The sequence below is a fragment of the Talpa occidentalis genome, unplaced genomic scaffold (assembly GCF_014898055.3).
Source record: "Talpa occidentalis isolate TD23 unplaced genomic scaffold, MPIMG_talOcc4v2.1 talOcc4.14, whole genome shotgun sequence".
NCBI lineage: Eukaryota > Metazoa > Chordata > Mammalia > Eulipotyphla > Talpidae > Talpa > Talpa occidentalis.
Window position 1 is genome coordinate 16,488,530 of NW_023601433.1, and position 13,661 is coordinate 16,502,190.

At 40.4% G+C, this 13,661-nt stretch overlaps 1 protein-coding gene and 1 pseudogene across 1 annotated transcript in view; both read left to right on the top strand.

Annotated features, from left to right (window-relative positions):
* The window catches only part of GABRG3 (gamma-aminobutyric acid type A receptor subunit gamma3), a 422,587-nt gene that overhangs the window by 388,857 nt on the left and 20,069 nt on the right, over window positions 1-13,661 (top strand). The window contains exon 6 of the mRNA XM_054694802.1: window positions 2,085-2,222. Within this exon, the coding sequence (XP_054550777.1) occupies window positions 2,085-2,222 (138 nt within the window). The remainder of the gene's footprint in view (window positions 1-2,084; window positions 2,223-13,661) is intronic.
* On the top strand, window positions 9,472-9,622 carry LOC119245390 (U1 spliceosomal RNA; annotated as a pseudogene).

A 13,661-nucleotide genomic window follows, 5' to 3' on the forward strand; every position in this document is an offset into this window, starting at 1 on the left:
ATTTATTTTTTCTTTCACAGAAATAAAAATAAATTTGGAGACAGCTTCATGTTGCATCTTTTAAATCAATGCTGTCCTCTTTCCCTCTAAACACTAAGCAAAGTAGGTCAAACGCAAAAGACAAGGAAGCTATCACTTAACTCTCATCATTCAAAACAAATACCACTTTTCACAGACAAAAGGCTTTGCAGAGTGTAATTCTTCTCTAAAGCTGCTGCCTCTTGACCTGCTTTATCTGAAGCTGAAAGAACAGGAAGAAGAGTAACCCAGATGGGGGTGAAGAAGGGGGTCCTTCAAGGCCAACCATGTTGACATGGCACAGATGCTAATCAGTGAGCCCCCCCCCTTCCCTTCCGTAGCAGCCAAGGGCTAGAAACTCACAAAGGACAGCCTGCCAGAGAGCCCAGCCCAAAGAGGGAAAATCTTTCAACCCAGTACTTTGAGTAAGGGAGGTAATTTTATATTTTTTGGCACCACAAGAAAAGCTATGGTTAACATTAACGGAGAAATTACTATGACCTGGAATGCTACTAAGTACTGTATAATGTAATCTGCTAGTCATTTGGGGTTGCTATTGTTTCTGGGTTTGGGGGCTCCTTGGTCCTTGACTATGGCTGTGAAAGAATTCAAAGCTACATCTAGGCAAAGCAAAATTTATTTAGCAACAATACACCCAGAAGGAGGTCTGGGTGGACAGAGTCCATAGAAGAACAACAATTGCAAGGAAATTCAGGGGAATCCTGGCTAAAATGGGGTGCAGAAGGGTGCTCACTCCATCCTTTTCTGGAGTTTACAGAACAGGCTTTCCCAGGATATTGGTTTATGGAGCTGAGCTTAAGAGCATCGAGAGCAACAATGTCAAGTTATGAGAAAGCAAGTATCCCTGAGATTTGACAATAATTTCATGGAATGATCCACTGTCAGAAAGCAAAAGGCACATTGTGCTCTATTTCAGTCTTTGCATGAAGGAGCCATGCTGGCAATGATGGGCAAACAGGGAAAATGATTGAGAAGTCATTGTCTATAAGAGGTTTGCAAAATGATCTGTTTAGTTAGCAATTTTCAGTCACTTTATTAATGTGCTAATATGAATTTGTGTGAGTCAATGCAGTCCTTTTTTATTCAGGATAACTCATCAAGGTGGAGCATGTTTCTCCTACTTCTTCAATCAGACTCTGTAGGAGTCAGCGAAGAGTTGTCCTGTATTTGGTGACAACATGGAATCTAGAGTTGCTCTTTTGTAGAACATGCCCCATGGAGTAGACCAGTCAGTGTGCACAGAAGTCAGTGTACCAGGTCAGCCCTCTGATCAGGTCAAAGAGCTTCAGCCCAGAGTCAACGGTGTCCAAGTTCTGTTCAGCTGAGGGGAGGCAGGGGTTTAGACACAAGCATTAGGTCAGCCTCCGGTTTGGACTTAGGGTACTGCTAACAGCACCAGATAGAGTGAGCACAGCCCCTGTCTGTGACACTTGGCTCTACACATGTTGCCGGCACGGGGTAGCAGAAACATGAGAACATCTTGCTTCCTGGAGTAATTAACAGGATGGTAACTGGTTTCTGGGAAAAGTCAAAGTTCAATGATCAGAACTGGAAACTGATGTCAGAGAAACATAGACTGCCATTCCTCACAAGTCCTGGAATGACTGCCTTATTAAATCTGTTTGTCCTGAGATCTGGATGGACTAAGCTCTGGGCCATGGTAGAAGGTGTGATGGGTGTGGCCCAGGCAGAGCTCAGGCTCTGAAACTACTGACCCTCTGACTAGTGCCTCCACTCTTTGAAGGTCAACTATAGCAAGGGCTCTCTAAGAGTAAAGAAATAAAGACAACATCCACACTGTGTGCTATGTCCATGATGAGCTTGGCCAGGCTTGTGGCTGGGGAGATCTTGATGGGTGAGGACCTGCTGCAAGAAGCCTCTGGGTTAGGGGGACTTCTGTTCATTAATTTTAGAGGTTCAGTGTATTTGAGGAAAATTGGAGAATAATGCCTAAAATTTTAACTTTTGTTAAGTGATTAGAATGATAATTTGGACTTTAATGTTTTATCAGCCTAAAAATGTTAATATTGGTTCTATATTTTTAGATGGCTACCCCAAAGAAGAAATGATTTATAGATGGCGAAAAAATTCAGTTGAGGCTGCTGATCAGAAATCATGGCGGCTTTATCAGTTTGACTTCATGGGCCTCAGAAATACCACAGAAATTGTGACAACATCTGCAGGTAGGAGTTAAAGAAGTATAGCTCTCAAAAAAATAATCTGATTTTCTTTCTCCTAATCTGTAAGACTATTAATGTAGACTTCCTTCATGTGTATGTTTTAACTAATTGTATTAGGGCAACCATAATAACTCAGTAACATTTGAGGGAAAACAATTGATTCAAAAGTGAAATTGTTATAATTTAAAAAGTGCTTCAGTTGGGATGTGAATGGGGTGATTAGAATTGCCTTATATTATGAAAATAGGACTATCTCATTATATCTGTACACCTAACTGGGATTACTTGATATTGATTTTTATAAACGAGCATACTAATGGTGAGAGTTCTACACCTTCCCACATACACAATAAGAATCAAATTGTGGAGGAAGCATGAATAGAAATATTTTGTGGTGGCTTTTACCCATTTACGAATCACCTACATTAATAATGTAATTCTACTCCATGAGAGGTTGAATTATACCAGTAGACCTTTGGGGTGTAAGAAAGTCCAAAGGAACTTAACCAGAGCATTAGTCTAGTGTTTAAATGCCCAATGTTGAGGCTACTGCTTTTCCTTTCCTGGTGTTCCTGTTGGATAAGAGTAAATGAAAGGAAATGCAAAGGTAAGTATAATACAACGTCTCCAGAGTTTTGAAATTAACTTTAATAAATTACTAGTACAGAGAGTGGTAAATGGAGGGAGGTAATAATGAGTAATTATTGTATTTGGTGTTATTGTGGGAAAAAAGCACAAAAACATTTACTGACCACAAGGAATTTTGAGATTGACTAGAAAACCATAGCAGTATAGGAGAGCAAAAATCTGCCACCCCAAAATTTGTCTTTGGCAAGAGGTATCTTTCATCAGTGGAGGTTTGAAGGCTGGTGGAAGTTGCTTTGACATTTATCTGCAGACTTCTCCTGCAAGGGCCTCTCCCAGGAAGACCTAGTCTTGTCTCTTTGCTAAAGAAGAGACATGATCTGTATTCCTTTGTTTTCCAAAAAGCACCTAACTGGAACTCACTCTTTCTTCCCCCGACCTCTCTATTTTAGCTCTGCTGCTTAAGATAGTCTAAAGCCACATGAGTGAGCTACTCAGTCATCCTGGGTCTCCCCCAAGTTCACAGGAAGTGCACATGTTATTGTTAAACTTCTCTATGACTTTTTCTCTTTCAATCTGCTTGATGCTTTTTTTGATTATTTGCCAGTCTAGATGAACATAAAGAGTTATGGGGTGATTTCACTTGGACTTTGACCATAGACATGAGAGATTAATGAGCTCCTGTTGCTGAGCTTATGTGTTCTAGTCCTGCTCCTTCTTCCCACACCAGGAAACGCTCCAGCACAACTCCCTCACTCTTATACCATATTTTTTAGTCTTTGCTAAATTGTCTACCATCAACTTAAAAACAGACTGTCATTTCCCTTGCCTTAAAAAAAAAAAACAAAAACGATGGTTTCAGAAACAGAAAATTATAAAACATAGCCATCCTGCAGGGGAGGAGGAGGGAGAGGGATCAGAGGGAGTGAGGAGCACAGGGGACTGAGGTGATGGTGCACAGGTGCATTGGGGAAGGAAATTCTATGGGGACTCAGTCTGAGAGGGTGGGGGGAAAAAGTAAACATTGTTTAAAAATGAACAACAATGTGGGCCTCCCCGGTGGCGCAGCGGTTGAGCGCTGGGTTGCGAAGCTGTCCGCAGCCTCGGCAGCGCCGGTTCGATCCCCGGCTGCTCCCCGGCCACCAAAGGAGGGTCCCACATGGCGCGCAGACCTCTCCTGCCGCCCACTGCTCCCCTCAGCAGTGTCCTTCGGTCCTTCTGCCTGCTCTGCTCCCCGCTCTGGCTCTGGTGAATTCTCTCACCCTCCCGCGCTTCTGACTGTACCCAGTGCTTGCATAAATAAATAAATAAATAAATCTTTAAAAAAAAAAAAAAATGAACAACAATGTAAAAAATACATAAAAAGAATAAAAAATTATTAAAAAATAAAAAAGAATGTAAAAAGAGAGATGGTTTCAGTAGATCTCCAGCAGGCAACAAATGGGGTAACTGAGAGGTTGATAAGGGAAGGAACTATTTACAATCCTGCTGGTAGCTCTGATGACATATTGTAATACGACATTGCGATCATCAGACAAACGACCCCCAAATGCCCATATCCTAACCCCGGGAATTGAATGTCACGTTACATGGTAAAGGGGAATTGAGATTGTGAATGGAATGAAGGTTGCCATTCAGCTGACCTTCAGATCCAAGGTGGAAGAGGCAGGAGAAGAGGAAGAGGAGACATGTCTATAGAGGAAATGCAGAGGCACGATATGCAACTGTGAAGACAGTGGAAGGGATCCTGCAGCCAAGGAACATGGGGAGCTTTAAAAGCTGGAAAGAGCAAGGCAATAAATACTAGAGCCTTTCAAAAGGAGCAAAGCCATACTGACACCCTGATTTTCATCAAGTGAGATACTTGCTAAACTTTTAAACTAAAGGACTATAAGATAATTTTGCACTGCTTTCAACCACTGAATTTGTGGTCATTTGTTATTACAGCAATAGGAAACTAATCCAGGCATGTTGCATTGGGTTAGTGGCATGGAAACTTCCATTCGTCTAGCGTTTAAATGTCGAAGAGGCAAGAAGCAAGAGGTTACTAGAATGTGGCCGAAGAGGCAAAAAGCAAGAGATTACCAGAATCTACAGAAACAGGCACAGGAAGGAGGCTACCTGACAGCAGGTGTTGTTTTAGCCAAAGTATGCAGGTTAACCACAGCAGCAGTGAGATAAGAAAGCCTGCGAATAAATGCCCTGAGGCCCCTCTCCTCACAGAATCCATTTCTCCTTCCCAGTAGCCAAACTTATCAGCTGGGACTCAGGGAATGTACCTGATTTGATCCAGACAGCTCAGCCTCTTGGTCATAATGCCTGAAGAAAAGGGTAAAAAATGGCCTTGAAGGTTCTACAGAAGGTGACCAATAAAATGTTGTTCAGACCCTGCTTCCTCCACGAGCTCCTGAACTCCTTGTGCTCTTTGCACCAAACGCTTCTAAAGAATTCAAGACCCCCGGCTCCAGTGTCTCCACTTCTATTCTCTTGAGTTCCTATCAGCTCTGGGCAAGAAGCCCACTGCTCCACTTGGTTAACCCTTCTCTCTCCATCATTTCTTCTCTTTTCCCTTGACTCCCAGGACACTCTTCTCTTGGATTTTTCCCCACTGCTCCTGTTCCCCTCAATTTTAGTTTTAGACCTCCATCTCCACTCTCCATTCCTCAGGAAGCACAGGGGGCTCTGTTGCTACCTATATTTACTCCCCCTTGAGCCTCGTCCTTTCTCTTATCATCACATTCAACATTTTAGAAAATGCCATTGTCTTCATCTCTAAAATATTCTGATTCTTCCTTTTGGATTCACTGCTATGATCCTGGGTCTTTGGGACTTGACATATTCTTGGAAATGACCTTTTGGACCTTTTGGACCTCTCCATTTTTCACCTCCACCAAACCACCTGTGCCCATACCCCATCTGTCTCCCTCCTCTACCCTTTTCTCCCTCCCCCAACTCTCCATTCCTCAGGAAGCACAGAGGGCTCTATTGGTACCTATATGTACTCCCCCTTGGGCCTGATCCCTTCTCTTATCACCACACTCAACATTTTAGAAAATGTCATTGTCTTCATCTCCAAAATATTCTAATTCTTCCTTTTGGATTCACTGCCATGATCCTGGTCTGCATCGCCATCATTAGCCTTGAATTTATTCCTTGGGTTCTAGCCTTCACCACCGTATTCCATCAAAAAGTGATTCTTAGTTATTGAATCAAAATTACTCTGCTCAAAACCCTTTCACAACCACCTCTTTTTTTTTCTTAAAACAAATGAATGCCAGAGTGTTTCCAGTAGCCTAAAGCCCTATGTGGTCCAGCCCCTAATGGCATCTCACCCACAGCTCCCTTAGCACATTCTCACCATGTGGCTGCTCTTTGCCTAGATACCTTCTTAGGGGTTTTGCAGAACTAAGTCCTTTATATTTATAAAAATCTATGTTCAGAGATCATCTTCTCTTTGCATCTTACCCTGGCAACCCTATTAGCACTCTCAGCATTCACTGGAGGATCTAATCTATCATATAATTGATGTATTTATTATGTTTATGGCTTTGGGTCATATTCCATGGAGGGGTTTCTATGCTGTTAACTAATTATAATAAATGGCTAGACTGTACTTGGCTCAAAGTAATGTTCTCATGAATAAACTGGTTAGCAAAAGATCTGAGTTAAATAGTTCACTTAGGAGGAATGTTTATGTCTAGGCAAGAAATCATGAGAGTTGAGTCAGGAAGAGGCAATGGGAAGAGAAAGGAATATATTTTGAAAGGCTTTCCATCAGTTAAAGAGCAAGTCTAGTAAGTGATGGTCCTGGGGGGTGGGACATATACCAGAAGCAAGGAATGTCAGGGCAATATGTGAACACATTGGTGAAACAGGCTTGGGCATATTTTAGCAGGAACCATGAAATTGGCTGTAAACATTCTGGAGGGAAATTCTCATTAACTTTCTTCAATGGCAGGTATGACTGCAAGCCCAGTAGGCTGATCTATCATTTGTCAAGTGAGGTCTCAACAAGATGATATTCATGCTTTTGTGGTAGAATCATAGTGGCTGGGTCCTGATGGCCAGGGGCTCCCCTAGGGTGAGGCCCATAAGACCAGACCTAGAATAGGCAGCTTTCAGAATAACATTTGCCTGAGACTGCATCCCTCTCCTGATTGCTTTAGCCAGCACAGTCCTTAAGATACCAATCGCCAGCCTCGGTTTCCCTCAGCCAATAGAAGGAAACAGATTTTGAGGAGAAGGAAAGTAGTTTAATTTGTTGACAAACTGAGGAGGGCAGCAGACTCATGTCTGAAAGACCACCATCCTGCTCTTTGGCAGAGGGCAGGGGTATTTATATAAAGGAGCAAAATGGGGGACAGGCAAGGGTGGGCATGTCCTTTGATGCAGGCGAATGGAGATTCCGGATAGGTGCCAGCTTGCTTTGTAAACACCTGATGTTTAACATCTTTATTATCCTCTTAGGGATGTCCTTCCTTTTCCTTAAACTGCAAACTGCAAGAAGACAAATGTGTTCAATGCAACAGATAGGAATGCTTATCTGATGGGGCAGGAAGAGAGACCTGTCCTGTTTTACTGCATCACTTTGTTTGAAGGGGATCCCACTAATGGACTTTACCTCTAGTCCCAGGGATATTCCTGGAATCTTCCATTGTACAAGACCATTCTGGCTGCTAGCTGTAGACTGTGAGTAAAATTCCTTCCCCAAAGGTCTATAAAGTTCATGGTGACCTCAGATTTAACACCATGAGCTGGTTGACCTCGACTAGAATACCAGATGTCCAATTTTGCCTTGTTGATTTACTTTTTAAGTAAGTAAAACCTCTGTATTGTAGACAGTCATTTGTCCATTTATCCAAAGCCCAGTTTGCAGAGAGAAAACTTAAACCTCTGGTCACAATTAAGGCTTTCAGGAAGGTACAGCAGGGATAACAGATTATTTCCCATATATCCATGCTCAGCCTTGTTGTGGAATCAAAATAATGTGAGACAAGAGAGTAGTCGCTGGAGCCTGCAAAGATGGAATCATGCTGTGCCTGCACACTGCATTGTGTTCCCCTGTGTGTGTTTTTCTGGCCACATCCAGCTTGAATTTAGGTGGCAAGAGTTAAAACTGATTAATGAATATTCATGAAACACAATTGTGTGCTAAGTGTGGCTGGAATTTTGCAATGTGGAGGGTCACCCACAGTGTTCTGATGGCATTTTAGAAGATCCCTCTTAGAAAAATGCCTTTTTATAGATAAACTTAGTCCTTGTTTTTATTCTTCTAACTCAAAAGGATGATGGTAATAATATGTACTTACATAATCCCTTTCTTCAAGAAGATTAAGGCATTTACAGCAGGATGTCTAACTGGTTCTCACAAATCATTGTGATGTCTGAAGAGGATGGATGTTATTATTCCATGTCTTTTAACAAATATAAATAATTCTACTATGGAACTGATTTGTAAAATGGAAAGACCTCATATTGTGAGACCCAGCATCCAGTCTTTAGGTGCACTGCCAAACCAGGTACTTTGAGGTAGATTGTCTTCATTTCTGTCTCACCTCATCATCACAGAATTTGTGTGACCATTGCTTTAGCCATGAACATAGTCATCTCTGTAGCCCTGATGTTCTTGGGGTATAACCCTTGATGACCTCTTTAATTTGACTGACCCTGCTTTATAGGATTAATGTGTATTAATATTATGTGTATATAAATGTATGTATATATGTCCTTCCAATTCTAACAAGAAATACATCTACTAGATTTTTATTCTGATAATTTGAAAATGTATATTATTATCTTCACTGGGAAAAACCTGCAGGGAATTCAAAGAATGTATTTTGGAATTATTAGAAATAGTTCAGTGGAAACAACTTTGGCTTGGGTTTTCAATAATTTTTATCAATGAAAAAAATAAAGCAAAATAGGTATCACTATGTATGCATGAGTGGGTTAGTGTATAGACGTATTTTCTTGCTCTGTCAGCTGATAATGCCAAGAAGTATAGACACCTCAGTATAAATGAGCAGCCCAGTGCCCAGCTCTTGGTTTCTCATGCCATTCAGTTCTCCAGTCAAAGTAACTAGAGCTCTCTAGAGAAGTAGCTGATCATAGGTCTGGGGTGGAAAATATATTGTACAAGATGAGCCTGGAGCCTTTCGTCATGCCAAAAAGAAAAATGCTATAATATACACACACACATAGACTGAGGGGGATATGCCAATATGCCAAAGGGACATAGGAGCCTACAAAATGATGTAATGATTGTCAAAACTGAAAAATTTGGCAACAAAATAAAGTAGTATTGAATTAGAAGCCAAGAGCAAAATAAATATCAGTGAGTCTCCATTGAAATAAATTATTGATTAATATGCAGCAAGAAAACTTAAACCTCTGGTCACAATTAAGGCTTTCAGGAAGGTACAGCAGGGATAACAGATTATTTCCCATATATCCACGCTCAGCCTTGTTGTGGAATCAAAGTAATGTGAGACAAGAGTGGTCGCTGGAGCCTGCAAAGATGGGATCGTGCTGTGCCTGCACACTGCATTGTGTTCCCCTGTGTGTGTTTTTCTGGCCACATCCAGCTTGAATTTAGGTGGCAAGAGTTAAAACTGATTAATGAATATTCATGAAACACAGTTGTGTACTATAAGTGAGCAGCCCAGGGCTCATCATCTGGCATGATCTCCAAGGTGGTTTTCCCAGGGCGAGGCTTATCATTAAACTCTGGATGTGCTGACCCTGGCAATTTCCCCAAATGTGGGAAATTCGATTGCATAATTTATGATAGTAGAGGACTGCACTCATGCTCTCCCCTTAAAAAAGGGGGGGCATTGATTAATTAAATAGGTAAAAATTAACAAATTCCCTGCATGTAAGAATTCCATATAATTTATGTTTCTATTGTGATCCCAAGGTGCTGGAGCATAACTCCTTCTGAAGTATGGAATAGCTTCTTTCCAAAGAGCACAGTATAAGTAGGAAGGAAAAGGAGTAATTTTAGAGAGCAGACATCTGACAAACACTACTTTAGCCAGGAGATCAGGATCAGCATCAAGAGTCATATAATGTGGGTGAAAATAACCCTTGATATGATGTGATGAAAATGATACTTACCTCTAGTGTCTGCCTTACAAAATCGCATAATCTCAATCTAATTATGGGATAAACAGGTAAATCACAATTGAGGGGTATTCTGCAAAATGCTTTACCAGCCCTCTTCAGAACTGTGAAGGTTATCACAAATAAGAGAACACTGAAAAACTGTCACAACCACTTAATATCAATACAGAACCTGATGGGGGGGATCATAAGAAATTCTAAATAAAGTATAGACGTCACTATAATAATGTATCAATATTGACTCACTGATTGTAACAAATAGACCCCACCTATATAATATGCTAAAATAGGAATCTCCCAGGTGGTGAAGGGGTTAAAGACAGCACTATCAAGCTATTGCCAGCCACTGCAGCATGACTTTGATCCCGGGGCAGGGAGAAGCCCACATGGGGCAGCAGACCTCTCCTGTCTGGACCGCTGCTCCCCTCAGCTGTGTATTTCAGTAGATCCGCCTATTCTGCTCCCTGCTTTCTCTGGTGAATCCTCTCATCACCCACACCTCTGGCCTGTACCCCAGTTCTTGTATGCATAAATAAATAAATCTTTAAAAAAAATAATAAAATTAAATTAAAAATAATATGCTAAAATAGGGGGGAAATGGATGTAGGGATTATGGGAATCATGTATTCACAATTTTTCTGTAAATCTAAAACTGTTGTAGAATAAAAGGTTATTTTAAAAAAGAGAAGTAGGGATTCATGATCATAAAGTTCTGCTTCTAATCATATTGAGTGATTCTCAGCACAACATCTGTCTCACTGATATAAACTAAGAAAACCAGTGGACAGGATAAAAATCCACTGGGAGACATAGGTAGGTACTGAACTGTGGAGTTTGGGTGCACAATCCTCCCAGTGTGTGATGTGTTCACTGACCTGGAAGCTCTCAGCTTCACATACCCTTCGTGTTTTATGGAGCCAATCAGTTGTTACTCCATGTCTACTCCCTCTTCTGTCTCTGGAGATGAGGGGTGGAGCTGAAATTTTCAATTTTCTAACAATGACTAAGTCTTTCTGGTGGCCTATCCCCATCCACAAACCATCCAGAAGCCCACCCAGTGTCACCCCAATAGAACAAAGATGCCCTTATCATTTTGGGATTTACAAGGATTTTAAGAGCCCCATGTCAGGGAGAGATCAAAGACCAAATATTAGAATAGTGTTGTTACCACTTAGGGATTACAGGGGTTTTAGGAACTCTGTGCCAGGAACCAGTGGCAGATTTTATATAGAGAATATATATATATATATATATATATATATACACACACACACACACACACACACATATATATATATGATATCATATATATGAGATATATTATATATATCATCTATATAATATATTGCATATTATATATAATATAATATATTATATTATTATTGCATATATATTGCATATATTATTATTGCATATAATATATATTAACTTATATAATTTATATAAAGAGTACATATATGTGTTCTTTCTTGCTATTTTTATTTAGCAGAACCTGTCAGGTCAGTGTTGGGAAGACAAGGATTATCCCTGAGGATGCACCAGGAGGAGCCATGGTGAAGATACCATGTGCTCAGTTAGGCTGGAGGGTTATCTCTAGAACAACTGTGAAACAGACTAGAAAATATCTGTCAAAATACTACTCAGCCTTGAGTTACCCCTTTTCTTGGTTGGATTAAAGTAAGTTACAAACATATTAGCCAAAAAAGAAAATGATGGACTCTCTTTGAGGGATAATAAAATTTTACATGCAAATTTCTGTGTAAAATATGTGCTATTGCCAAATGAACAAAACCCCAAGAAAAAATATCAGAAGCTGGAAAACAGACCCCACAGGTGATTGAGATACTAGAGTTATCCAAAAGGTATTTCAGTATGGAAATAACTAATTATTTGACAGAATAAAGGAAAGGAGAACGTGATAAAAGAAAATATAGACAATTACACCAGAGAACAAGAATTTATAAAAAGAAAAACCCTCAAATGAAAATTTTAATAGAAAAATCAGTAATTTTAATACAAATACAAGAGATTTAATAAGAAATTACAAAGGAGAAAATGTGACCAGATAATTGTAAAATTGATGCATAGAAATATCAAAACTGAAGAAAAGGTAGAAAGAAAAAATAATGAGAAAGTTAATTCGATAACTATGTGGGATCAGATATTAGTTTCTGACGTTAAGTATAATGGGTAAAGAAAAAAATTTTAATTTTAGTGTCATTGGGATCCCACAAGTGGAGGCCATAGAAAAGGAGTTAGAAGCAGTAACTGAGGACGCAATGTCTTAAAATTATTGTGGCTAGATGAAAAACATGATATCGCACACTCAGGAAGTTCACACACTCAGGATATCACACACTCAGGATATCACACACTGGTGAACTCCCAAGGATGGATACAAAGGAAATCACTGAACTGATAAAGATCAAAAAGGCAGAAAGTCTTTAAGCATCTAGAGAAAACAGACATATTACTTTCAAGGAAGTAAAATTAGCAGCAATGCCTGACTTTTCATCAGAAGTCGTGGTGATCAAAGTCAGTGGAATTCAAAAATGTGAAAAGAAACTGAGAGTTTGATAACCAAAAAATAAAGGTGAAATTGTGATGCTTTTTCAGGCCAAAGGCGAATACGATGAGACAAAGAGAGATTTCTTTTGTGATCTCTATAGGAAGCTGCTGCTTCCCCCTTTAAAATATTTGCATGCTGATCCATTTTCTTTGCCACATCAAGGTTACCCTTGATGACCATTTGAATTTGCACCCAGTTGTCTAAAAACACTCGGACAGGACACATTGCACTTCTTGTCCTAAGTGTCAAGGCATCTACAGAAAGCTTTCTGAGATGGGACCAGAAATGTAAGATATTCCCTTACAACAAGCTTAGGGCATGCTCAGAACATGCTTAGAATATACTTTATAATAGAGGCAGTCCTTGCAAAAGCCCCCTCACATCAAAAGAGGAGATCAAGTTGAAGCCTGGGGCCCAAAGTTAGCTGTTCTAGTAGCTTTCTCCTGGTGCTAGCTTTATTACAAAGTCCTCAATAGGTTCCCTTAGAGATTAAAGTTTTTATAGACAAAGCAACCGTGAGAAAGAGCGCCTCTCCATGACAATGGCAAAAACCACACAGCTTGATATGAATAACTGATATTTTTGAAGTTTAGTTGAGCTTTTAAGTGTAGCAACTTCTGGAGGTAATTCTCCAAAGTCAAAAAAAATTATTCTCTATGTGATGTTTTTTTTTTTTTTTTTAAAGATTATTTATTTATACAAGCACTGGGTACAGTCAGAAGCACAGGAGGGTGAGAGCAGGGAGCAGAGCAGGCAGAAGGACCGAAGTACACTGCTGAGGGGAGCAGTGGGAGGCAGGAGAGGTCTGCGAGCCACGTGGGACCCTCCCTCTGTGGGCCATGTGGCCGGGAGCAGCTGGGGATCGAACCGGCGCTGTAGAGGCTGTGGGCAGCTTCACAACCCAGCGCTCAACCGCTGCGCCACCGGGGAGGCCCTCTATGTGATGTTTTATGTAAATATTTGATAGGTAGCTTATATGCTAGATAATATTTTATATGTACATGTGTTTTCCAACAGTGAAGAGAGAGAAGAGAGAGCCAGGGTTTAAGAGTCAGGGTTGAATGCACTTACCTGCTATCTGGCCTTGGGAAACTTCTGTGATCCAGCCACACAATTCTCTCATAAACTATAAGAAAATTGTCATCTCCTCTACATGACTGTTGTAA